The sequence below is a fragment of the Bos indicus genome, chromosome 28, assembly GCF_029378745.1.
Source record: "Bos indicus isolate NIAB-ARS_2022 breed Sahiwal x Tharparkar chromosome 28, NIAB-ARS_B.indTharparkar_mat_pri_1.0, whole genome shotgun sequence".
NCBI lineage: Eukaryota > Metazoa > Chordata > Mammalia > Artiodactyla > Bovidae > Bos > Bos indicus.
In genome coordinates, this window is record NC_091787.1 from 29,000,262 (window position 1) to 29,028,165 (window position 27,904).

The 27,904-nt window shown below is 40.6% G+C and overlaps 1 protein-coding gene across 1 annotated transcript; it reads left to right on the top strand.

Annotated features, from left to right (window-relative positions):
• The first annotated feature begins 349 nt into the window (after window positions 1-349).
• Window positions 350-27,378, top strand: OIT3 (oncoprotein induced transcript 3). The gene is made up of 9 exons (XM_019954193.2): window positions 350-509; window positions 4,870-5,244; window positions 5,999-6,106; window positions 10,809-10,931; window positions 14,824-14,946; window positions 16,413-16,573; window positions 18,193-18,608; window positions 25,020-25,119; window positions 26,574-27,378. Exons 1-9 carry the CDS (start codon window positions 449-451, stop codon window positions 26,748-26,750), a joined length of 1,644 nt encoding a protein of 547 aa, XP_019809752.1. The 5' UTR covers window positions 350-448; the 3' UTR covers window positions 26,751-27,378.
• The last annotated feature ends 526 nt before the right edge of the window (window positions 27,379-27,904 follow it).

Here is a 27,904-nt window from a genome sequence, read left to right on the forward strand (position 1 = left end):
ATGCTATGCTATGGCTTCAATATCGTGAAATCAATTTCTTAAAGTCACAAAACAAGATTTTGACGTGAGGGGATATCCCTCTTTTAGAGTTCCCTTCTGGATAAGATACTGGAGGCCTCACTGCAGGGAAGTCTTGAAAAAAAAAAAAAAACAATAGGAGGATGAGGGATTGTGAGGTTTGTTTGTTTTTTTTTTTTCCCTAAAGAAAAATATCAATAAAATAACTCTTAACAATGTAAAACAGTGCCTCTATCTGGGGTCAAGGCCAGAGCAATGGACACCTTATCCCACTCATCCTCTTCCTCTGATAAAGCCCCAACCAGTACTAAAAAGTCTTTTTCATAAGAGCCTAGAGGCCTTTTTTTTAAGTGCTTGAGAAAGAAGTAGACAAAGGAAAACTGAAATCAAGAGGATTTTCCAGTCTGTCTCTGGTGGCTGGTCCAGAAGGATGCCTCAGCTCCTGCTTCTCGCCTGCCTCCTCATCATAGTAACACGGGTGGCACCCAGGGGTGAGTCTTGCGTCAAGTACTTGGCACAATATTGGTTTTTGTTGGAGGAATTTGCTGTTATGTACAGGTTGTTAAGAGCAAGATTCCAGTATCTTAAATACTGGTTCTAGAATAGTATAAGAAAAGTCATTGATAACCTATGGAGATACGTTTTCAGAGAATTTCATTTCATGTTCCATTTAGCCTCTCACCTGGCATCCAAAATTTCCATGGATCTGCCAAATCCAAACAACTTTCCACGAGCTAAATATTTCTTGGAGTATGTGTAAAAGGGTTCTAACCTCTTCATTTTCTAGGCACTTTTATAGTCCTAACTTTAAGAGCAAAAAAAAAAAAAAAAAAAAGATTTTCAGAGTGGAGGCTAGAGTTTTTCCTTTAACAAATACAGGGGACTAACTGTGCCCATAAAGGCACAGATCTGGATAAATCAGACTTCTTAGGTTTGACTTCTTAAAATACGACTTTTGCACTGACTGAGTGAATCTTAAACTCTCTCCCCACCCAGCTTTGGTACAAAACAGGCCAACAAAGCCAAGTTTTCATTACAGTTAGAAACAATTTTCTCTCTCCTTTTCCCATTAGAATTTAAGTTCTAACTAGAAGACAGAGTGAGAAGAGGCTGAGATGAAGAGAACCATACTCCTTGGCATTTTGGGGAAGCTCAGTGTTTAGCTGCCCCTATTTCTTTGGGGTACCTAAGGCCTTGCTCTAGTAGTTTTAAGAATAAACAATTAAAACTAGACTTGAGACAGTAAGGAGACATGGAAAATTTAATGTCATGTGGTCCAGGGGATGGGACCCTGGGACCCTGGGACCGAGAAAGGTATAGGCAAAAACTGAAGAAATCGAAACTGTGGACTTGAGTTAAGCTATCAACAGTGGTTCATTAATTGTGGCAAAGATAACCATACTAGTGTACGATTATCTCATGAGGGGAAGCTGGGTGCCAGAAGATGTGAACTCTTTATACAGTCTTCTCAACTACTCTCTACATCTAAAACTGGTCTAAAGAATAGTCCTAAAGATAAGTCTGAGCCAAGATTAATCACCCTGTATCTGCTGCCAGTAAGTAACCAAGAGTTGCTTGAGCCAAAGTCGTCCTTCCCTCAACTTCCTCTCTGCTTTCTCCCCACTCTCTTCCCTGGCTTAACTGCGCATTACCTCCTGTACCCTTCCATCAGACGCGTTCTCCCTTCTTAGATCTTTTTTATTTTAATTACCCTGCCCCCCAGCACTTCTAAGACGTTTGACTCCAAGCCATAAAATGGGAAAACTTTAGAGGCTAGGGACTTTTTGAGGTGGGGGTGAGGTTGCCTGAGAGGAGAGAAGTGAGAAAAAAGGAAAAGAAGGGCCAGAGAAGAGGGGAGGTGGGAGGGAAGGAAGTGAAGGGGGAGAGGAAAAAAAGAGAAGGTGGGTTTCCGGCCTAAGAGAGAGAGAGAGGGCGAAGAATCGGGCGACCAGCCGAGGGGCGGGGCCGGGGGGTGCGGACCAGGACCGTCGAGGACTCCTGGTCCCCGGGGATGACAGGGCGGCGATGCTGACATTTGCTGTCCGCTTTGGGCCGCCGAGAGGTGCTGGCCCCTCGTCGCACGGACATCCGCGCCGCTTCCCGGCTCAGGGGATACGGGAGGGGCAGCTGGCCAGGGGGCTGATGGGCGAGAATCCTGGTAAAGGCTGACCGGCTCTCTGCCAGCCAGGCCCCCTGGCTTGAACTTCGAGAGCAATCCACCCGGCTGTTTTCATTTGAGGAGTGTATATATGAGTGTGTGTACATATATCAGCAGTTCAGGACGCAGCATGTACAATACCGAATTCTGGCCTCCACACTGAGTCTGAAAGCAGGAATTAACACCAGTGGCCAGATTATTAAAGGATTGAAGTACTCCCTTAAAAGGGGGGTGAGTGGAATGGGTTTATTTAATGTTAGAAAATATTGCATGAGTAACTTTTAATATATGTTTATTTTACAGAAGATAGTAAATTTCTATTTGTGCCATATATCCCTACGAGAGAAGAAATAAACTTTTAACAAATAGCGCAAGAAATGATAGTTATATTTAAGGAAAAACTTTATAAATCATGAAATAGTTACTGAGGGAGGTTTAGGAATTTCTGTAAAAGCCATTACAAGTTAAGTGCCTAACCATTTCTTGTAAAATTAGAGCCAAGGAGATGAACCAAATATTTCTATGAATATATAATCACCTGTGAAATTGCCCTGGAAACCTTTCTTCATAAGAGAAAACCACAGCTGGGAGAGCTGATGAGGGAACGTCTCCCTTTTCAGAGGGTAGAGAGTCCGTATGTGGACATTTCTTCCCCTCGAGAGACATCAAACCATGGTCTAGGACACAGCTGGGGTACCTCAGGGACATTTTAAGGAGGGTTGTGCCTTCCATGTGTAACTCTGCAAAAGTTTTATTTTAGAATATGCACTGTTCTACTTATTTCTTGTCCTTGTTATATTCTCAGCGGAGCACTAGGCTACGCCCTCCTCTACATGTGACTGAAGTTTTGAGAGTAAACTTGAATTGGAAATGTAGACTGGGAAAATTCAACATATTTTCTTGACAACTTATCAACAAGGCCCATCACATTTAATTATTGTGCAGTATTTACTAAAGCTGAATTTCTTGTCCACAAAGTTTACTAGCCTTGATATGAATTCCCTGCCTACAATGTCAATTAAATCAGCTTCACATGCATTAAGAAGGATAGTATCCTCTGGCTAGGTCTCCTTTCTAGAATATCTTGATTTTATTGTAAGATTCTTTATAAGCAAAATTTGCCTATGTTAACTCAGCGTTTTCCTGAAATTGAGAGAGGCAGTGAGAATACTGGAGATATTGCTGTCTTCAGTCATTAAAATGGTTTTGATAAGATACTTGTCTATGTTATTTATGCCTTAAAAATGCATGCTTGAAATGTTGCTGTATTCTAGACAGTGATGCCATGGCTAATTGTGAAGACACGAAGTTCATGATATTTTCAATAAGCTGGTGGAACATGTACCCACATTCACGTGGAGACTGCCCTTGCCGCTATACGGTGTATTTCAAAGCATGTGCCAGAGGCCTTTTACTTCTCAGTAGAATAAGTTTACGTATTTATTATCAAGCCAAACTACCTACTGGTACAAAATTCCACCCATAATCGTGCTTATAAATGACCATCTAGTTGGACCATCCAGCCTTTTTCAGAATATCCGAAGATGAAGAGCTTACCACACTGTGATACAGCTTCTCCAATACTGGGCTTCCCAGGTGGCACTCGTGGTAAAGAACCCACCTGCCAATGCAGAAAACATATGAGAAACGCCTGTTCAATCCCTGGGTTGGGAAGATCCCCTGGAGAAGGACATGGAAATCTACTCCATGTATTCTTGCCTGGAGAATCCCATGGACAGAGACGCCTTGCAGTCTACAGTCCACGGGGTCACAAGAGTCGGACACGACTTAGCAATCAAACCACCATTACTGGATAGGTGAACTGAAATGCACTTCCCCATAACAATTTGTTTTGTCATTGTAACAGAATACCTAATTCCTCTTTCACAAGCCTTTTCCAGATTTTTTGAAAAGTAATACATAATATGCAGGGTTTTGGTTTTTTTTTTTTCTCTCCAAATGATAGTTCTCAGCTTCTTCCCCAGTAAATAATTGTTAGGCTCCCTTCTAAATCTGGTCACCATCCTCTGGACATCAGGTTTGTCCATTACTTTCATAAAGTATAGCCTCCAAGTATGAACACAGTACTCAAAATCCAGTCTGACCAGTGCAGTGTTCAGCAAGATTATAACTTCCTTTGGTCTGAACAACAATCCTATCAGAGGAATACTGTGGATAAAAGGTTTAGTCCAATGCAAACACAGAGCCTTAAGTAGATTTGAAATAATTTTTCAAATGTAAAGGCATTTATGAAATATGTTTCCATCAACTTGAAGAATCTTAAACAACTGCTTTTAGGGACTTTAGATTACTTCTTTCTTGAAATCTAAGATCAAAATCAGGCTATTGCTGCTGCTGCTGCTACTGCTGCTAAGTCGCTTCAGTCGTGTCCGACTCTGTGCGACCCATAGACGGCAGCCCACCAGGCTTCCCGTCCCTAGGATTCTCCAGGCAAGAACACTGGAGTGGGTTGCCATTTCCTCCTCCAGTGCATGAAAGTGAAAAGTGAAAGTGAAGTCGCTCAGTGGTGTCAGACTCTAGCGACCCCATGGACTGCAGCCTATCAGGCTCCCCTGTCCATGGGATTTTCTAGGCAAAAGTACTGGAGTGGGGTGCCATTGCCTTCTCCGCAGGCTACTGCCACTGTGACCCAAATCATCAAGGTGCCTCTGAGGTGTCCTTTTCATTCCCAGCCCTAGACCCTTGTTCTGCTTACATCAGTCTGAACGAGCCATGGAGGAACACTGAGCACCAATTCGATGAGTCTCGAGGTTCCCCTCTATGTGACAACAGTGTGGACGGGGAGTGGTACCGCTTCACAGGCATGGCAGGGGATGCTATGCCCACCTTCTGCATACCGGAAAACCACTGCGGAACCCATGCACCTGTCTGGCTCAATGGCAGCCACCCTCTGGAAGGTGATGGCATTGTGCAACGCCAGGCCTGCGCGAGCTTCAACGGAAACTGCTGCCTATGGAACACCACCGTGGAGGTCAAGTCCTGCCCTGGAGGCTACTATGTGTATCGTCTGACCAAGCCCAGCGTCTGCTTTCATGTCTACTGTGGTCGTGAGTACTTCCCTGGGCTCTTTCCCCTCCCCTCAAAGGCCACAGAAATGGCATCAAAGAGAAGAGTGCCATAGGAAATTCTGTTGTGGTAGTATCTCAGCACCTGAAGAACATTGATTTAGGAGCACACATATCTCTAGCTCATGATTTCTGGGGTCTGCTCTTAAGATTTATGAAAAATTCCTAAGAATAGAAAGGGAAGAGAGCTATGACTTTGATCAGTTTTGTCTTTTATGTAATTTAGTGTGGATTTCCAACCTTTCTGAGCACGGAAGACCCCTTCTTTAGATATATTTCAGACATCCATATGGTAGCATTGTGCTTAGTATCCATTGATATTTTTTAGAAATGATGTATAATGGGAAGAAGCTACTTGAGATCAGTAATACTTTCAAATGAATTTTCATGTTATTAATCCCATCAAAATCTGTATACATTTTAAAAATAGACTGCATAGAAGAGTAGAACATAATACTATTTAATCTACAGCTCATGTTTGGTGAAGTTTTGCAGAAAACACCAGGGTCACCCAGGGGTCTGTGGATCTGAAGTTAGGACTCACGGATCTCAATGACAGAACATGCCCCTGGACAGTACCTCTTGCCAGTGGGTTATATAAAGCCAGAACAGTGGGAATTCTCTTGATGTTGATTAGGAATTCATACCCCATGATTGAACTCATGAGGCTTTCTCATGGATGAGAGTGTCCTCTGACCCTCGCCCCTCATGAAAGGTCATCTTTATCCTTCCATAGATTTTTATGACATCTGTGATGACGACTGCCATGGCAGCTGCCTGGGTACCAGTGAGTGCACATGTGCTCCAGGAACCGTGCTCGGCCCCGACAGACAGACATGCTTTGGTAAGAAACTCCTCTTGCAGTAGAAACAGCTATTAGGGGCAAAAGGACAAATCAAATCAAAAACTCTTCTTGCCTCGCAGCACCACCATCTTTCCACTTTGTGTCTCTGAGCGCTCAGAATGGGGTTTGCCTTTTTAGTTCATAACTAAAGCCTCAAGTCAAATTTATATCATGTACTGGGACAGCCTAGGATTATGCTGTCCAGTCTAGTAGCCACTAGCCATATGTGACTATGAAGCTCTTGAAATGTGGCTTCTGTGACTGGAAAACTGAACTGTAATTTTACATAATTTTAATTTAAAAGCTAATACTTTATTGTCATTGGAAAACTAAAAATATGTGGAACAACTTGAGTGAACTGTAAATTTCCTGACTCTGAAGTACAAATCACATATTTCTGATGAAAATTTATCATCCAAATTGAGACAGGCTGTAAGTGTGAAATATACACTGGGTTTTGAAGACTACTTAAAAGAACATATCTCAAGGATTTTAATACTGATTATATATTAAAATGGAACATTTTAGAAATGCTAGAGTAAATGAAATATGTTATTAAAATTAATTTTACCAATGCCTTTTAACAAAATTTTTAATGTGACTAATAAGAAATTTTATGTGTGGCTTGCTTTGTATTTCTATTGGATAGCTTTGGTCTAGAATTACCTACAGGTATACTCCTATAGCTTCAGTGATATAATTTCGGTTTGTCTGAGTGGCAAGAAAGGGGAGTCAGGTTATTCGTTGGAAATGCAGAATTGTTTAATTGTATATGTTTTGTTGTCCACAATTGGGAGAAAATAGAGTTGAAAAACCCAGGATTGAGGTCATCTCTTTTCTGTTTAATGTTATGAAGCTTTTTGTATTCAGATTCAAAGAGATTTAAAACAAGTCTGGAGAGAAAGGGAAGCACTGCCCCACACCTGCCTCCTCCAGAAGAGCAGTAACAAGATCAGAGGGGGATAGGGATCAGGATGAAAGGGCTATCAAAGGGTTCTTATTTTAGAAAAGCTTTTGTTTCTCAGCTTCCCCCCACCCCCACCAACTGTTCTATGGAGCATGGTTAGGCCCTCCCATAACAGTTGTTACGGCTCTTGCATGGTCGATTTTGACTATGTGATTTAATGCAAACGGATTTGGGGTGTGGGAGATGATGGTTCCTACAATCCCCCCAACCTCTCACACTGCACACGCGCGCACACACACACACACACACACACACACCTGTTGGAAAATATTTGGCTTCCTTTTAAGGCAGGGGTTTTTCATTCATTTCTCTGCCTTTATTTTAATATAAATTTTGAATAGGTAATGTATTTAAATAGCTCCCAAATTAAACAGCATGACAGGTATACAGTGAAACGTCTAGCTCTGTGTCCTCCATTTGTTCCATTTCCCCTCCTCCAACTCTACCCCAAGTCAACTCCTACATTATTTACTTATGTATGCTTCCAGGATTTCTTCAGGCAGATATAAAAATAAAAATATACACATTTAATTATTGCTGTTGTTTAAATCAAAGGTCACCTGTTATTCACACCATACGTATATCTTGCTTAGCAACTTACCTTGGATGTTTCTGCCTATCAGGACACAGGGGAAGCTGCCAGTTTCTACCTGGGGCCTGTCTACTGGTTTCAGGGAGATCATGAATTCCCTGAAATTAGAGGCAAAGCTTTGTGTTAATGTGTATGTGTCAATGTTACTTTAGTTTTTAAAAAAAATATAACAATTTTAATTATTTATTATAAATTATGTATTTGGGGGAGGCAGAGAGAAGAGTAAAGAAAAATAATATAACAGACCCTCATGTACCCAGATTTATAGCTAAATTTTTCTTCTTTTTTTTTAAATAAAATTTTACAGACACAGATAAAGCCATCTCATGCCATCTCTTTTACTTCTCTCACCCTCCAGGGGAATTAGTATTTTGAAGTTAGTGTATGTCCTTCTGGTCCCTGTTTTCATGCTTTTATTATTTATGTAATAAATAACTAACAATATAACATATATAACCAACTATATAGCACTGTTTTGTGTGTTCTTAAAATTAACATAGTTTTAAGAACCTTAACTCTTCTGTGAGATTTTCTCCACACTTTTTTCATTTTATACCTATAAAAGTGGAATTGCTGGGGCCTTGAGTATCTAAGTTAGGCTGTAACGGACAATTAACTCCCAAATAACAATGGCTTAAATAAACAGAAGTGTATTTCTCTCTCCGATAAAAAGAATCAGTCTCAAGGTAAGCAGTCCAGGCTTTGGACAGAGACTGGACCCAAGCACCAGTGTGGCCGTACCCAGGAAGGCTGCCGGCACCCTGTTCATCCACTGTCCAGGCAGTAGGGCCTGATCTTATCAACTGTATTTTTCATTTCTACAGGTTCTGTGTGTATGGTTTCAATTCTGCTTTGTCTTCCTACACATTCTTTTATTTGTTTACTGGCCTCGTATCTGTTTAGTCATTTTTTAAATCCCTGTATTATGTATTTTCTTGGGTTATTCTGTTCTCTATAGTTCAGCGATTACCAGTTGTTACCTTATCAGCTTTCTCATAGCAGATCATCTCCGCCTGTGTAGTGTTTTATGGTAAACCATCTTCTATTGTAATTGTTTTTTCTGTGGAACTCCACTCTTATCACCTGGTTTGAAGAAGTTGGGTTTGGTGTTTTTTTTGTTTTTGTTTTTGTTTTTACTACACAGCAGTGTTTCAGATGCTTTTGTCACAGAAGTTTCACCAATCCAGGTCAAAGTTTACATCAGTTTCTCAGCTTCAAGATCCCCACGAGATGTGGGAATTGTGACTTCATACTTCAACCATGGCAGAGCCAGACTTGGCTTTTACGAAGGCTTTTTTCTCTCTCAGAACCTCAGGCAGAGAGCTCCTTACTGGTTACCGAGCCTCAGAGCAGAGTCCTTCTTCTGCTCCTTTCACTACGGGGATGCCTTTTCCAAGGTCCCGGGCTTGAGCAGGGTTTCAGTTCCAGCTCATCTTCTCTCAGGGACCCATAGCCGTGCCTTCTGTCATTTAGTGGGTATTTAAATCGCAGTCCCTAGTTTATAGCTTATATCCAACCCATGACAAATTTAGCTCTTCAAGCTCCCCATTTTTTGTTTGTAGGAGGAAGTGGATTGACATTTGTTGCCAACTGTACATTTTTTTATAACAAGAATCATTATCCTTTATCAGATTCTTAAAAAGGATAACAATCATTACTTAAGTCCAATATGGGAATATTCCAATGTTTATTTTTTTAAAGGTGGTTTTTTAGTATTTTGAAGTTTTTACTGAATTTGTTACAACATTGTGTTAGTTGCCCAGTAGTGTGGAGAAGGAAATGGCAACCCACTCCAGTGTTCTTGCCTGGAGAATCCCAGGGATGGGGGAGCCTGGTGGGCTTCCGTCTATGGGGTCGCACAGAGTCGGACACGACTGAAGCGACTTAGCAGCAGCAGCAGCAGCAGTGTCTGACTCTTTGCAACCCCATGACCTGTAGTTTGCCAGGTTCCTCCATCCATGGAGTTCTCCAGGGAAGAATATTGGAGTGGGTTGCCATTCCCTTCTCCAGGGGCTCTTCCCAACCCAGGGATTGACACCAGGTCTCCTGCATTGCAGGCAGATTCTTTACCATCTAAGTCACCAGGGAAGCCCTGTTACAATATTGCTTCTGTTTTATATTTTGTTTTTATGGCCACGAGGCACATGAGATCTTAGTTCCCCGACCAGAGATTGAATCCTCACTGCCTGCAAAGTTTTAACCACTGGACCACCAGGGAAGGCCCTTCCAATAGTTAAAACAGATTTTAAAGGCAGTTGTTTATAACGTTGGGTTGGTCAAAAAGTTAGTTCAGTTAGTAAATAGAGTTCGGTTAGTAAATAGAGTCAATAGAGTTCTTCATGAAAATGAAAAACATGTCTTTTTTTTACTTAAAACTGAACAAAATTTTTGGCCAACCCAACAGAAGACTGCCTCACTAATAGTATGCATAATACATATATTTTAGAAAACATGAATTTTGCATAGCTAAACAGTTCATAACATTTTGATTCCACTTGTTTGATTTAGTATGAATGGACTGCTAGATTTTTATTTTTTAAAAAAACAGATATGCAACAATCAACAAAGTTTTACTGTATAACCCAGGGAACCATAGTTTATATCTTGTAATAACCTCTAATGGAAAATAATCTCAAAACTAATATATGCGTGTATGTATGACTAAATCACCTTGTTGTGCACCTGAAACGCTGTAAGTCAACTATACTTGAATAAAATATATATATATAAAGGAAGACTGCTTCACAAAAAATTTCACCAGACCTATCCTTTCGCAATGTAAATTTATTTAATGCATTTAAAACACAGTTTGATTTGTAAGTTTCAGGAATTGGAGAAAATGAGACTCGCCAATACAAGCAAATAAGTGAAACCAGATAACAAAGGGAATTTCATTTCCCCAACAGTTTTGCCCTGAGGAGGGAACTGGCAAACAACCAGCTGCCTTCCACTCCAGCAGAGGGCAGAGGGACAAATGACTTGGTTGAGGAGACCAGGTTAATATTATAGAAGTGATTATATTGGAGATGGTTTGTGGAAAGTCTGTGAACAGGATCTGAAAAGATGTAGTGATTCTGCTGAGGGGCTTGGGAAAAGACTGCATGGCTCAGCACTGTGTAAATGGTGTGGTTTCTCTTCTACAGATGAAAATGAATGTGAGCAAAACAATGGTGGCTGCAGTGAGATATGTGTAAACCTCAAAAATTCCTATCGCTGTGAGTGTGGGATTGGCCGTGTGCTAAGAAGTGATGGCAAGACATGTGAAGGTGAGATGGGCAAGAAGGGATTCACATCAAGAGCCCCCACTAAGCCACTGGCTGATTTTTTGGACATTTATGAAACTGTCCAGGGTTAGAAGAGAGTAACAATTCAGCTGTGTAAAGAAACCACTCATCAGCACTGAGTATCACTGCAGGATGCTTGTGTTGCAGACAGAATGCAGTGCTGATTTTATCTCCAAGCTTTGGCAGAAGGGAGCTGTTACATGTTGCAAGAGGCAAAGAGCTGCATTTTTAGTTTGGGATATAAAAATTGGGTATTCCATGTTTCTCAAACTTTAATACACCCACGAATCACCTGGCATCTTGTTAAAATGCAGGTTCTGATTCAGTAGGTCTGGAGTCAGGTGAAGATCCTGCATTTTTAAATAACTTTTAGGTGCTGGCTATGCTGCAGACCCAGGGAGCACATCTGAAGTAGCAAGATAATGGAGGCAGGTGGCAGAACAAATGGTTTATAGCAGTTTCTCGGACTTTTTTGCTGAGAATCACCTGCATGCTTTTAAAGCCGGCCCTTCCCAGGTCTCTCTCCTGGAGACTCCGGTTCAGTGAGGTGGGAGGGGCCTTACAGTTTGTGTTTTTACCAAGTTTCCTACCTGAGTCTTACCATCTTGGAAGTTTGGGAAACTGGATTTTATGAAGTCATTTATTTTAATCATATGCTTTGCATTTATTAGAGATTAACACATGTCTGGAGATAAGTAAACTTACCTGATTTGATAGTAGAAATGCTGTATGGTGGCAGTTTTAGTCACTAAGTCATGTACGACTCTTGGACTGTAGAGTTGGACATGGACTGTAGCCCGCCAGGTCCCTCTGTCCATGGGATTTCCCAGGCAGGAGCACTGGAGCGGGTTGCTATTTCCTCCTCCAGGGGATTTTCCTAGCCCAGGGATGGAACCTGGGTCTCCTGCATTGCAGTGGTTTCCTGCATTTCAGGCAGATTCTTTACCAACAGAGTCACCAGGGAAGTCCAGAGATTCTGTATACATTTTGTATAATTAAGTAATAAAAAATAATTTGAAATGTATGTTGAATAACTGAAATGGAAATTGTCTACTATTATGACATGAAGCTTTGACAGTATCCCTTCTCTCAGGCACATTTGCCCTTGCAAATTATCTGAGCTGAAATTTCATAATTTCTATTTTAATAAATCTGAATCTCATGACATTGAGAGTTGAGAGACCAAAAAAAGAAAAAAACTCTGCAGATTATATGAAGAGATAAATGCTGCTGCTGCTGCTTATCATTATTTACAGAGGACAAATGATATGTCCCAGAGGGTAACTGAATGTGTGGCATAATACATTATAACACTGCTTGTGAGTTCACTTTATTCTATCTATATTCAAAATAATAAACTTCTACCCTAAAAGGAAAAATTATGGCTAGTGGTCACAATTTACTTCATGCCACAAAGTTTACATTATTAACTCAGGGTCCATTAACCAGGATATCAAACTGCTGTCTCTTATAAAAAGGCTAAATGTACTTTAAGCTTTATTGGATAAGGGTAATATCCTGAATCCTCCTTAAATCTTATGTTATACAACCATCTTTGCATATTTGTATATTAATGAAATGTTCTATGAGGAACATATGTAATTATCTATGAGTATTTTATTGGAAATATTACAGTTAATCCTAATATAATTTTAAAACCTAATAATCATAACTGAAAAGTATTTTAGCAGAAGATAAAGTTTGACTATGAATTACACTTTAGGATTAAGATTCATATTTGAAGCCCTTTTTGGAGTTTTTGGGTTTTTTGTTTTTATGGAAATCCTTACATTTTATTAATAGTCCAAACATATTTGTTTCTTTAGCTAGTCTGTTAGATTAGCATATTTTCTTTTTTAAAATAAAAGGCTCTTTTTAATTTTTAAGTAATTTTTATTGTTTGTTGTATTATTAAAGAGTTATGTTCATAGAAGAAAATACAGAGAAGTAAAAGAAAGATATGGACCCAGAATCCCATTTGCTAGATATATCCATTCTAAACATTTTGGTGTATCCTTGTAAGAGACTTAAAATTCTTCAATCCAAGTAAGAATTTCAGCTTATTTTGTGCGTTGCAGTCTTAGATCTGGAAATATTCTTAATGAACATTTAATCTAACACTTTCATTTTACATTTATTGAAACTGACACCCAGGAAAATTAAATGACTTAAGGAACATCACTTTTAAGAAAAAAATTTCCTATTAATGTTGATTTTAACATTTTATAGCATATTTTATGCTTTCTTCTATATCATTATATATCATTTGCAGCTATTTAAAAAACCTGTAAGAATACTTTTATCTTTTTTAACTACAGATTTATAAATAGGTCATAACCTAATTTCTCTTAAATTTTGTGAAGATTAATTCACTGCAAATTTATTCTCTCTCCCTATTTCACAAAAATTGATTCATTCCAACTTAATTAACTGATGTTCCAAAGAACTAATATTTTTATCATTATTGAACTGAGACTTACAGCTATAACTGGAAATTGGCTAATATCTTTCCCTGAACATCTTAAATGAACTGAAAGCCTTCTCCCCCACTTTTTTTTTTTTTTGACCATGCCATGAAGGATCTTAATTTTGACCAGGGATCAAACCTGGACTGTTGAGATTGAGAGCTCAGAGTCCTAACCACTAGACCACCAGAGGATTCCTGAAGGCATTCCCTTTTAAATAGCTTTCCCTTTGAAATCGCGTCAGACTCTTTGCGACCCCACGGGCAGTAGCCTGCACCAGGCTCCTCCGTCCATGGGATTTTCTAGGCAAGAGTACTGGAGTAGGTTGCCATTTCCTTCTCCAGGGAATCTTCCTGACCCAGGGATTGAACCCAGATCTCTCGCATTGATAGACGCTTTACTGTCTGAGCCACCAGGGACTTTTAAATATTACCTTACCCCTAAAACAGGGAGCAGCAAACTTTTTCTGCATAGACCGAACAGTGGATATTTAATATGGAATTTGTTGAAACTACTCAACTCTACCCTCGTAGTGAGAAGGCACCCCATAGATAAGAGGGAAATAAATGAGCATGACTGAGTGTGCTAATAAAACTTTATATACAACAGCATATAGCAGCCAGAGTTTGATGATCCATGATCTAGAAGATAGCATCCAGAACCCACAAAGGTCATTATTTTTCCTCTGCTAACTATGACATTATGTGGTAGTTTCTTCATTTTTCAACTGAATATTTTTCCTTTTTTGCCCATTTGATTGAGTATGCTTTTTGAAAATGCAAAACTTTTAAAAAGAAAACTTTAAAAAGCTGCTTCACAAGAGAAGAATGAGAGAGCTCAGTAGAGTGGAATCTCTCAGTGTGCTGTCCAGGTCTCATTTTTATAATGTGCTGTCAACCCAAGAAAAATATCTCCAGTGCTGTTATTCCTAGAGATTCGAGGAGAGGGGCTGGTGATCCAACCATTGGCAGTAACTCTGAGTAACTCTGATCCATTTAGCTGCTCTGCTTGAATTTATATTTTGTCAGTTCCTTTTACATCAGTAATAAACATTTCAAAATTGGGTGGACTAAATGTTACAGCAATTAAGAAATGACTTTCCGTCTTCCTCTCCAAATTATACTTTATTCATGAGAAAAACAGACAAATCCGGGTTGAAGGGCATTCTACAAAATGACCAGCTTAAATGGTGAGAGCTGTGTTTGTGTTGTAAGATGGCTCTTTGTAGCTCTAACATTTAATCAAAACTTCTTTGTGGACATTCCAGCATGTCTCAGTGACTGAGCTGGGCCCCAGTGATACTATGGTAAGTCAAGTATAATGCCTGATGCAAACCATGAGTCCAAGAACCAGAATTCTTGGGGAAGAGGGCTACAAGATCCTTCCTTTTTCTTTCGGTTTTATTGCAGACATTGAAGGATGTCACAATAACAATGGTGGCTGCAGCCATTCTTGCCTTACATCTGAGACAGGCTATCGGTGTGAATGTCCCCGGGGCTTGGTGCTGTCTGAGGATAACCACACTTGCCAAGGTACTACATGCTTAGCCTCTGCTCTGACTTCTGCCCCAAATATCCCTGTCTTCCTCACCTAAGTGTGTCAAGATTCTCATCTTTTACAATACCAGCTCTTTCAGCAGTGTGTGTTCACTCTGGAATCATTCAAAAATTGCAGTTAAAAAAAGGTAACATAAAATTTACCATCTAAACCAGTGTTAAGTGCATAGTTCAGTAGTGTTAAGTATATTCACATTTTTGTGCAGCAAATCTTCAGAACTTTTTCATCTTGCACATCTAAAACTCTGTACCCGTTAAAAACAGCTACCCCTCCCTCCTTCCTCCCTGCAGCCCCTGGCAACCGCCATCCTACTTTCAGTTTCCAGGAAGCCAGCTATTTTAGGTGCGTGATATATGTGGATTCCTACAAGTTGTCATTTTGTGATTGACTTAATTTCACTTAGTAAATTGTCCACAAGTTTCACACATGTAGCGTATGACAGGATTTCTTCCCTTTGTAAAGCTATTCCACTGCGTGTGTACACATTTTATTTATCCACTCATCCATCGATGGACATTTGGATTGCTTCCTCCTCCTGGCTATTGTCAATAATGCTGCTATGAATATGTGTATGCAAATATCTCTTTGGGATCCTGTTTTCAGTGCTTTGGGATCTATACTCAGAAATGGATTGCTGGAACATGTGGTTTCCTTTGCTTTTTACTTTTGATTTTATTTACCCTGATTTCTGTTATTAGTTGAATAACTAATATTCAATACTTAATTTAGATGGAGTTCCTCTTTTCTAACAGATCATTGTTTTTCTGGGAATCTAGTTATTTATGTCCAGAATATTAATTTATTCATCCAGCAAATATTTAATACGCACCTATCTGTGATTTCTTAATACTAAGTCATTGCTATTATGTGCCCTCATACACTGATATTGCCCTCATGTTTTGTCTGACAGTACTCAGAAGTACTTATTTTAGGACATTTGTACAGTCTTGAGACGAGAATGCTTAAGAAAAGCAATCTTTTTATATTAAATTAAAGTGGGATTTATAGTCACAGTTTATGGTTTACTGAGCCATGCAAGGATGATTTGGAATTCTTCCCCAAGTGCACTAATGCCGTTTTTATTACCACTGTTTTATGGGGCAATAATTAATGGTGAAGTCAAAGCAGTAACATTATGTAATTTAAGCCCATATCAAAGCAGTAATTTTCCTATATTGCCGATAAATTGTGTTTCTGCTAAAAGTTCATTTTTAAGTGTTTTGATACATGGAGTTATGCTAGACACGCTTTGAAATGTTTGTTAACTTGAAACTTCAGAACAATATTTCTTCATTTGGGAAATAATACAGTATTTGATGAGCATTATTTGACCACAAAAAAGCTCAAAGTGCAAGAGGGAGAAGTTGTTTCTCCTAGTTGTCTCTTTCCCCTTCTCCCAGTTCCGCTTTCCTGGTTCTAACAGCATCCCCTGTCCCCACAGTTCCTGTATTCTGCAAGTCGAACACCATCGAAGTGAGCATCCCCAGGGACCTGGTTGGCGGTCTGGAGCTCTTCCTGACCAACACCTCCTGCCGAGGCGTGTCCAATGGCACCCATGTGAACATCCTCTTCTCCCTCAAGACGTGTGGCACAGTGGTTGATGTAGGTTCTTCCTGGAGGACTCTTGGGGCATGACCAAATCTAGTTATTTGGGAATTGGTTGATGAAGGTGTGCGTTGTGGCTTGTGTCATAGATGACATATTTACGCATAAAAGACTGGCGCTCAAAAATTCATATGCTGTTCATTTAACAAATGTGTTATTGAGCATCTGTGCTGTGCTGTGATCCTGACCCTGGGAAGACAGCAAGTTAAAAAGAATTCTGCTCTGTCAGTTCTCAAATAGTATTGAATACCATCTCTCCAATATGCACAGACATTTTCCTGAGTGCGTCAGCACCAGTACGAGGGGGCCTACTGTGTCTCCTCTGACCAATTATTTTACTTGAAGAAAAAATGATTAATTCATGAGGTAACAAATGAGTCCAAGGATTGAACCAGGTAGAGGTAAAAGATTTGTTCTTCCTTCCAAGAATCTGTGCACAGCCCTGTGCTGGGGAGGCTGCGGGATATGTGAAATACATGCAAAATAAGATCCCTGACTTTTAGGAACATACATGGTTCCTAAAAGACAACACACATAAAATATGAGTCAGGGATACAGTTGACGGTGGTATAGGAGGCCAGAAAGGGACAAACCCTGGAGTAGTCAGGACAAGTGAGACTTGATTTGGGGTGGAAGCATATGCCTGGTTTATACAGGCAGAGAGGTGGAGAAAGGGCATTTCAGATGAGAAACAAGTGATCAAGTCTCAGCGATGGGAATTCTTGAGGCTTATGCTAAGTGAATGGGCTACATAACCTGGCTGGCAAGGAATGAATAATGGAAAGGAAACTGGAAAAGTGGGTGAAGAGAGACTGTGCTTTCAAAGATCTGCTTTGTGTGCTGGGGTGAGACGTTTGGCTTTTCCCCATAGGAATGGGATGAAGCAGGCACTGTTATGATGAAATCAGAAGTGGACAAAATGAATAGAAAAAAGAGGACCTAGACCCAGGAGATTGGTGTAGAGGCCCTTGCAATCAAATAAACAAGTATTTATTTATGGAAACAAACAGAGAAAAATCAGAGAGCTAATTAGACTTGGGATGAGACGTTGGGGAGATATTTGAGAAGGACCCACTTTAGGCAAATTGTGTTTTGTCATATCTGTGGATAATCAAATAGAAGTGCCCTGCAATGAGCCAGGGGTTCTTGGTACACAGGAGAGCAGACAAGGCTAGAGATGAAGAACTGAAAATCATCTGAGTAAATGCGACAGCTGAAGCCCACATGCAGATGAGCTCAGCCCAAGGTCATGCTGCTGCACAATCACCAAGTCTAGGATTCCAGAAAAAATATAATATACAGAGGCTGTTCTTTTCTAAACTATCAGAGCTTTGAATTTGCTGATTCTGCATAGCTCAGGTTTTTATGACTAATAACTCCAAAGGAATGTGTGGGTTGACCATGAAGTGGTATATAAAACTCTTAACAGTCAAAACATGTTAGTAAAAAGAGGAGAAGCGATTTTTTTTTTTTTTTAATTTCAGGTTTTAGCAACTGAATCTCTCATGTGTTTTGACGTAAAGAGAAATTTGGAGAATGTTATGATGGGCAGCAGGTAGGGTGCTCTGTAGAAATAAACAGAGACTCTTTCCTCTCCTGGCTCTGGCCTGGCTCAGGTGGTGAACGACAAGATCGTGGCTAGCAACCTGGTGACAGGTCTACCCAAGCAGACCCCAGGGAGCAGCGGCGACATCATCATTCGAACCAGCAAACTGCTGATTCCCGTGACCTGTGAGTTTCCACGCCTGTACACCATTTCCGAAGGCTACGTTCCCAACCTTCGCAACACCCCGCTGGAAATCATGAGCCGCAGTCACGGAATCTTCCCATTCACTCTGGAGATCTTCAAGGACCATGAGTTCGAAGAGCCTTACCGGGAAGCCCTGCCTACTCTCAAGCTGCGAGATTCCCTCTACTTTGGTATTGAGCCCCTGGTGCACGTGAATGGCTTAGAAAGCCTGGTGGAGAGCTGCTTTGCCACCCCCACATCCAAGATCGACGAGATCATGAAGTACTACATCATCCAGGATGGGTAAGTAGGCTTCTTGAATGATGGATTAGCCTTAGTTCTCATCCGGGTCTTCCCTGGTGGCTCAGATGGTAAAGAATCTGCCTGCAGCATAGGAGCTGCTAAGCTGCTAAGTCACTTCAGTCATGTCTGACTCTGTGCGACCCCATAGACGGCAGCCCACCAGGCTCCCCCATCCCTGGGATTCTCCAGGCAAGAACACTGGAGTGGGTTGCCATTGCCTTCTCCAATGCAGGAAAGTGAAAAGTGAAAGTGAAGTCGTGTCTGACTCTGTGCCACCCCATAGACGGCAGCCCACCAGGCTCCCCTGTCCCTGGGATTCTCCAGGCAAGAACACTGGAGTGGGTTGCCATTGCCTTCTCCAGCAGCATAGGAAGCTTGGGTTCAATTCCTGGGTCAGCAAGATCCCCTGGAGAAGGAAATGGCAACCCACTCCAGTGTTGTTGCCTGGAGAATTCCATGGACAGAGGAATCTGGTAGCCTACAGTCCATGGGATTGAAAAGAGTTGGACAGACTGAGGGACTAACACTTTCACATTTGATCTCTGGACACAATAGCAACTTCAATCATTTCATAAAACCAAGCAGCACTCTTGCCTGCTCTTAATTAGTTCAGAAACCACTTGTGCACATTTTCGTGGTAAAAACCGGTGAGGAAGAGCAGAGTCCAGAATGACTCCAAGGGGTCTAACTTGTTATGACTGACTAGATGTCCTTAACCAAGATGAAAGGACATAGGTTGAAAAGCAGATTTGCTATAGAAATACTGAATATGATAATTCCAAATAATAATATTCTAATATAAATGCCTGGGCTTCCCTGGTGGCTCAATGGTAAAGAGTCTGCCTGCCAATGCAGGGAACATAGATTGGATCCCTGGTCTGGGAAGATCCCCTGGAGAAGGAAATGGCAACCCAATCCAGTATTCTTGCCTGGGAAATCCCATGGACAGAGGAGTCTGGCAGGCTACAGTCCATGGGGTCTCAAAGAGTCAGATACGACTTAGCAACTGAACAACAAACAGAAACAAATTGTAAATACCCACAGGATACTTAAGAGAATTTCAGTGGCAGTTGGAAATGCATGTCAGTTAGACCCAGAAACAGTAGAGACAAATAACAGAGGATTACCCCTGTTTATAGTTGAAACTATAGGATTGATTGGGGCTTCCCAGGTGCCACTAATGGTAAAGAACCTGCCTTGCCAATGCATGAAGCATAAGAGAAGGGCTCAATCCCTGGGTAAGGAAGATCCCCTAGAAAAGGGCATGGCAACCCACTCCAGTATTCTTGCCTGGAGAATCCCATGGAACCTGGCAGGCTACAGTCCATTGGGTCACACAGTTGGACACAACTGAAGCAACTTAATATACATACATGATTGATTAACCTGGTCAGAGAGATTGTAGAGCATGGGTGGCATGGTTGTTGTTGTTCAGTCTTTAAGCCGTGTCTGATTCTTTGCGACCCCATGAACTGCAGCACTCCAGGCTTCCCTGTTTGCTCAAACTCATGTCCATTGAGTCAATGATGCCATCCAACCATCTCATCCTCTGTCGCCCCCTTCTCTTGCCCTCAATCTTTCCCAGCATCACGGTCTTTTCCAATGAGTAGGCTCTTCGCATAAGGGTGGCAGATGGGGAATGAGAAATGCAAGAGAATAAGGAAGTGGAAGCAGCAAATGCAGACCCCTCTTTTAAGAAGTTTGGTCGTGAAGGAGAGAGATGAAATAATTGGTTGGTTTTAGGAGAGGAGAGATCAAGTGAACTTTGTTTGTTTGCTTGTTTTATACAAAGGAGAGTTCCGTATTTGTTGAGGTTGTTGGATTGAGAACTTTGCATGTGTCGTTGTATCATTAAAAGCCTAACAGTTACCACATCTACTGCTTACATTGCCAGGAAAATTACACTCACATCCCAAATTCATAGCTGTATCTCATCAGTTCCTTCCTCATCCTCAATGTCAGATGGGACATATCTCTAGCAGGTCAGGACCTGCCGCTTAAGAAAAGGGAAATGGCCTAGTGAAGAGCACCACAGATGTGCCCTGGTTCATGCCCTTTGCTAATTACCCTGATAGACTCTGAAATTTCTCCTTTGTTTTTAACCCCCTGGATCTCTCACCACAGGTGACCTTTCCCTGCTGCTATCCATTTCCTGCACAGTGATTTTAAACTTTTGATACACATTAGGATCAACTGCAAAGCCTTTCTAAAAGTAGCAATATCCCAACCCGTTCTCTACTCTTACTGCCTTATTTCCAGCCCTCATTATCTTTCACCTGGACAGATGAAAGCTTCCAAACACAGCCTCCTACATCCCAGCTCTCAAGTCTCATCTCCACAGAGCCCTGGGTATCCAGTCAAAAGAAAAACAAATTATATATATATAGTCAGATTCCTGTTGAAAACATACTGATGGCTCTTGACTTCTTTGGTTGGTAAATTTAGCTGTTTACTAGCAGGAGTACCTCTAGCTTCAGATTCCTGTAGCCTCCTTAGCTTGTTTTCACAATCTGGAAAAGGCATCTGAGCTGCTTTGGACGGCTAGAGGCAGGTCTCATAGGAGACGGCAGGCCTTTGGGTTTCTTGCCGTCTTAAAGTGATCTCCACAAAGTTTTAAAATGAAACATAGAAGCATCAATTTTTATTTCTTTTCTTTTTCAGTCACATAATTAGTGCTAAGTAGATTTGGGGATGGATTTACTTTGTTGGGGGTGATTACTTTTAAATTTTTTACAGGTTTATTGCAGTGCTGTTTGTATACAATAAATATGCTATTCAAAGTATACAGCTTGGGGAATTCCCTTGAGGTCCAGTAGTTAGGACTCTACGCTTCCACTTCAGGGAGCCGGGTTCGATCCCTAGTCAGGGAACTAAGCTGCCCCATGTGGCCAAAAGATTAAGTGTACAATTTGGTAAGTTCTGATGTCTACACACTGGTGAAGCTATCGCTACAATCAAGGCAGTGAATATTTCTCTTACCACAAGTTTTCTCCTGCCCCTTGCATTTACTTTTGCAAACATATAGTCTTAACTGGGAAAGTTGCTGGGAAAACATGTAACCCAGACCCTCAGTTAGGATTCTATGCTTATATTTTATACAGTTCTAAGAAGATGTGCTATTTAATTTTCCAGCCTTTAGCACACACAAAAACAATGCTATGGAAGATATTAAAATTGTTCAAAAGCATAAGCAGAACTCGAAAACACAGCTATGTGGACCTGTTTCCACTATACACGGGCAGATAGTTTCATCTCTAGTGCAATGTTGGATAGTACAGTATTAGCTAAGAGCAGTAATGGTGCATTTGAGATACTCCCTCAAGAAAAAATCCAGCTCTCAGCTTGGCTCGCTGTGCCTCACCCTCTGACCTCTACCTTCTCCGGTTTCTGCTCCTGCCAAAGAGAACTATGGGCATTTCACAGTTTCTGTTGCTCCTTACACTCTCCTGATTCTACAGCTGCCACTTCCACTGCCTGAAATCTTCTTTCCTTTTTCTTCCTGTCTGATTCTTACTGGTCCTTTGAGACACATTGGGACTTTTTTTTTCCCTCCATGAAGCTGTCCCTGATTGTTCTAATCAGAACTAGAAATCTTCCTTTCATCGTCCTCAATGCCTTGCCTACATACAGTAAAGCTCATTAACTATTTATCTAATGAACTATTGAATGAATGTTTTCATAATACTAATTTGGGGCTAGTTCAGAGTCCTAAAATAAACATAATGCTGTTTACTTATATTTGTAAATTGGTTGATTATTCATTGTCCTCAGCTTGAATTTAAATCAGGCTGGTTTCCCCTGATATTTAACACATCTGATTTGCTTCCCTCTAGTTTTAGTTGGCATATCATCTGAGAATGCAAAGAAATTTAATGCAAGCCTAAGCAAAGTAGAATTAGAAAGTTTATCTCCAGAAAAAGAAACGTTGAATTCCAAAATCCACTATTGGACAACTTTTGGGTAATCAGTTATTTGAACTTACCCTGTACCGTTTGCTGTTACTTTCTTTTAGCACATGAACTTGGAGTTGATGAACTAGAATTGTCTAATCCCAGCAAACACCAAATCAAGAGCCAGAGTTTGTCTTGGGTTCTATTCTGTAATGTGTTACCCTACAACAACTCTTTCTGTCACACTTTCTCTTTAAAAAATAGTATTTTTTTTACTATTCAGCCACAGAAAAGAATGAAATAATGCCATTTGCAGCAACCTGGATGGACCTAAAGATTATCGGACTAAGTGAAGTAAGTCAGGCAGAGAAAAACAAATACCATATGATATCACTTATATGTAGAATCTAAAATATGACACAAAGGAACTTATTTACAAAACAGAAGCAGACACACAGAAAACAAACTAATGGTTCCTGAAGGGGAAGTTGGATTTGGGGAAGGGATAAAGCAGGAGTTTGGGATGAACAGATACACACTATATAAAACAAACAACAAGGGCCTGCTGTATAGCAAAGGGCCTCCAATGCAGCAGACTCAGGACACGTGGGTTTGATCCCTGGGTTGGAAAGATCCCTTGGAGGAAGAAATGGCAACCCACTCTAGTATTCTTGCCTGGAAAATTCCAGGGACAGAGGAGCCTGGTGGGCTACAGTCCATGGGGTTGCAAAGAGTCAGACACGACTAAGCATACACACACACTATAGCACAGGGAATTATAGTCAATATCTGGTACTAACCTGTAGTGGAAAAGAATATGAAAAAGAACATATATGTGTATACCGAAATCACTTTGCTGTACATCAGAAATTAACATCGTAAATCACCTATACTTCAATTTTTAAAAAATAGTATTTTAGGTAAAGATAAATGGAAAATGCTGAGGCAGTTACTGGACTTTTAAGTTCCCTGACATCACAGACCATGTTGTTCATCTCTAACTCCTCTGCAGCACCCAGCAGAGTATGTCACACAGATTAGATATGCAATAGGTAGTTGAGAACATAATCAGAAATGGCATAGATTCATTTACCCTCAGGAAAATGACAATGTGTACATAAATATAATAAATAACAGAAACCACATTATATTTCTAGATCCTCTTCAGTTTAAGGGAATAAGGTACCAGTGGTAATACAAGTCAAGGTGTCATATTTTTAAATAATTTTATTGGATTTTTTGACTGCCCTGAAACAGCAATTAGCAATAAACTAGAAAGTGTTCTGTAAATATGTGGAGTAAGTATCCAGTTTTATAGGTGTTTATATCTGATCCCACTTTTTTACTGCCTGATAGAAACAATGAAGCATCCACATCCACGAAAAGGAAATAGGTAAAAGTTCCTTTTGAATTCAGAATGGATCTGCCATACGTCAACCTGAATCCGCCACGGGTGTACACGTGTTCCCAATCCTGAACCCCTCTCCCACCTCCCTCCACAATATATGTATGAGCCCCGGCCTTTAGGAAAAATGGTTCATCTATTTTCATCCTTGGGCTCAAAGTGGAGAATCAAGAACCCCTCTTTTTCCCCCAGCTAACCCTGAGGTGAGCCTAGGAGTTTCACTTCAAGTGGTAGACCTGAGATTAAAATCTCAAAGCCTATCAAATTAAAATTTGGCATTAAATCTGTGAAAAGAGGTATTAAAACATGTTGGAAGTAAATTATTTTCCCCCAATAGGTCTAGTTATTATCTAAGAAACTGACATCTTTATGCAGCTCCTTGTTGTACAAATTGGGGTTTGCTCACCTTTGGATCCCCTTCAGGGGTGAGTATCTGTTAGGTGTCTGATAAATATAGTGAAATTTCATTAAAGAAAAGCCTTCTCAAATCAGTAATAAAGTACATGAATGCAGAATTCCTGCTGCTGTGTCACTTTAGTCGTGTCTGACTCTGTGCGACCCCATAGACGGCAGCCCACCAGGCTTCCCGTCCCTGGGATTCTCCAGGCAAGAACACTGGAGTGGGTTGCCATTTCCTTCTCCAATGCATGAAAGTGAAAAGTGAAAGTGAAGTTGCTCAGTCGTGTCCGACTCTAGTGACCCCATGGACTGCAGCCTACCAGGCTCCTCCGTCCATGGGATTTTCCAGGCAAAATTACTGGAGTGGGGTGCCATTAAAGCCTTAAAAAGATACCCCAATATCGAAAGATATCTTTATAATAAATGTTGTTGCTGTTACTAATACTTCTATATATTGACTTAACAGGAGGTCCTGGTGCACAGTTTGTGGGTACAGTGAATGAGAGATGGTACAGAGAGCGTTAATGAGCAGAGCTGTGTCTGAGATGCCTTCACAGGGAAGGGATTTCATTTTTCCTTCATTCTCAAAAATCTTGAGTGCAGCCCAACCTCCTCCACCCCGTTTGCCTCTCCTTGGACCAAACACGTTGGACTGGATTGTTTTTCCACCTCTGTTTAAGAAATCAAGTCTTACGTGCTGTCCTGCCCTGCTTCCAGCTGTGTTTCAGATGACTCAGTGAAGCAGTACACATCCCGGGATCACCTCGCAAAGCACTTTCAGGTCCCCGTCTTCAAGTTTGTGGGCAAAGACCACAAGGTGAGCCGAACACCTTTACCTTACAGAGCTGCCTGCCCTCTCCCTCCATGAACCTGAGCCTTCCTACTGTCCCAATTGGTTCACATTCTAAAGCCTACCATTGGGATCTGCGTGACCTTATGAAAAATACTATAAAACTGGCCATCTAGAATCTTACCACCTCCGTGAATGTCAGAATCATCTGCCCCCTCCCAATAAATTAACTAGGCTTGTTCAAAGAAAATATGATGTGATTATAATACAAAATCCTTGTGAGCAGGTGTGATTGAAAAAGCCTGTGTAGTGGTCACATGGCAAACTATATGGAGAGAATATTTGCAAAAAAGACAAATAGTGAAATGTTCAGTAAAAACAGTATTTCACTGTTTTACATGCCAATTCAAATAATTATAAGACTATTTTATACATATGAAATTTTTAAAAATTATAAATCCCAACTTTCAAGGCTATAGGGAGATGTGTATAGTAGCAATATAAGTTGATATACCTTCTAGAAAGTTGTGTAATAATCTGACAATTAATTAATAGTCTGACAATGTGTAATAACCATAAAATTATCAGTCTAAAAATTTCAATTCTGACAGCTTCTCAGAAACAAAAATAAAAACATGGTTTGTTGAATGTGCTTATAGAGTACTGTCATGAGAGAGGCATTAAACCAGTGCATCAATTAATGCAATATTAAGCAGTTAATGTACAATGAAATATAGAAAAAGGAGATATGAAAAAACTCTTGTCATAAAAAATTTAAATGCAAATTGAATATGAAACAGTTTTTTAATGTATATAAGTAAATAGAGGTTATAAGAGGCCATATATTGATATACTGTGTTAAGGTGGAAGGTTTTTTATTTTAGTAGAATTGTTGAAACAACTTAAACAAAGGAAAGTTTGAGGTCAACAGTTTTTTCCATATCGCGTCTAAGTGTATTCATGTGCTGTCCAGCTTCATCATTGTTCGGAAATAACTGCTAACCATGATGGCTAACCCTGACCTTCCTCTTCAACTCGGCAGCATGCATTGGGAAGTTACTTATAGGAAGAAGCTTGGAGAAAGAACTTGTTACTTTACACAGATGTGGATGGGACCCCATGTTATGCCCAGACCTTGATGTGATGAATCAAGATGTTAATGTTATTAGACATTGTCCTCCCAAGGTTCTCTTGTGTCCAGGCACGGAGGCAGAAGTTGTGGATGTCAGGTTTTAAATCACCCATGTGATTGAGTATGTTTGCCACATTGCTAAATGTGTGAATCTGGACAAGATCCTTAACCTTCTTAGTTTCCTGATCTGTAAAATTGGGATGACATCTGTCTCAAAGGGCGGTTGTTTAGATGAAATGAGATAAAACATATGAAGTATTTGGTAGTGTCTGGCTTCTAGTAGGCACCCCCACCCCAAACTGGCAGCTGTCTTCACTGTTTTTGTTCTTTATCATTGTGATCTTTCCAGGAAGTGTTCCTGCACTGCCGGGTCCTGGTCTGCGGGATGCTAGACGAGCGTTCTCGCTGCGCTCAGGGCTGCCACCGGCGGGTGCGTCGTGAGGCTTCTACTGAAGGAGAGGACGCCAGTGGTCCACGGAGCCAGATGCTGACAGGCGGGCCAATCAGCATCGACTGGGAGGACTAGGACAACCCACCACCCGCGTCCTCCTGCAGGCTGCCTGTCTCTATGGAATTCTCCCCTTGTCTTCTGAGAACATCAGTTGACACTCTAGAACACCATGCTGCTTTAAACCTTACACTTTGGGTTTAGACAAACCCCCCAGAACCGACTCACTCTGACTCCAGCCACTGGGTCAGGGGTTAGCCACCTCACTGCTGACCAGCCTATTCCAGATGGAGCTTCATCCTCCTAAAGTGGAAAGCTGTGCCATGCACCCCAAAAACAGCTCACCCCCATGCTCCCCCATTTCTTTCCTGCAATAAAACACCTAGAGTAGGACATGGTAGCACCACCACTAAAATCAGAAGTTGGGTATATTATTCCAAATTAGGAATTTAAAAAATGAAATAGTGGCTTGAAATTATGGCTTAAATACACACTGAGTCCTTAAATATGTAAATAATAATTATACCCTAAAATTTCCATTCAAATACAGAATAGTTATAGGGGATTTGGAAGTCTATCACTGTAAGTATGTACTAAAAATAAACTATTTGGATTTTCTCCTGCATAATATTTTCCTCTGGGGTTTTTATGTTGTCTTAAGTAAACTATTTTCAATTAATAAATGTTTATAATTCATTAACATGCATTTAAGTGGTTCAGTGACTGAACAGTAGACAAAATTAAAATATGGTAACATATGCCCTGTTATTTGGCATTCTGTGCCCTCAGACTGACAACAGAAAAAGCTATAAAGCTACACCATTCTCTATTTTGTAGGTGCTTAATAAGTTTTATTGAAGTAAATATCCTAAACCACAGAGATAAATGTTATCCGCAGTTAAATCCACTTGCTAAATATGCCCGTTCATTTTATGGCTTTACAGAAGATCAGAAACCAGTTTTTCTAACTTTTCCTTTTAGAAAAGGCTGCAACCAACAATTTGTATTGGAACCAGTAACATGAACAAAAGGAAGAAAAAGGAGAAAATAATCTAAATCAGGGGTTGGCAAACTTTTTCTGTAAAGGGCTGAAGGTAACTAGTTTAGGCTTCCTGGCTCATACAGGCCCTGCCACAACTACTCAGCTCGGCTGTCCTAGCACAGGAACAGCTGGAACTTTACCCAAACAGGCGCTAAGCCTGATATGGCCCAGACCTTTGTCAGTCCCTGAC

Coding starts and splice junctions, on each gene's coding strand:
- OIT3 (XM_019954193.2), top strand. CDS start 449: ATGCCTCAGCTCCTGCTTCTCGCCTGCCTCCTCATCATAGTAACACGG. Junction 6,107..10,808: donor CGACAGACAGACATGCTTTG/GTAAGAAACTCC, acceptor TCTCTTCTACAG/ATGAAAATGAATGTGAGCAA. Junction 10,932..14,823: donor TGATGGCAAGACATGTGAAG/GTGAGATGGGCA, acceptor GTTTTATTGCAG/ACATTGAAGGATGTCACAAT.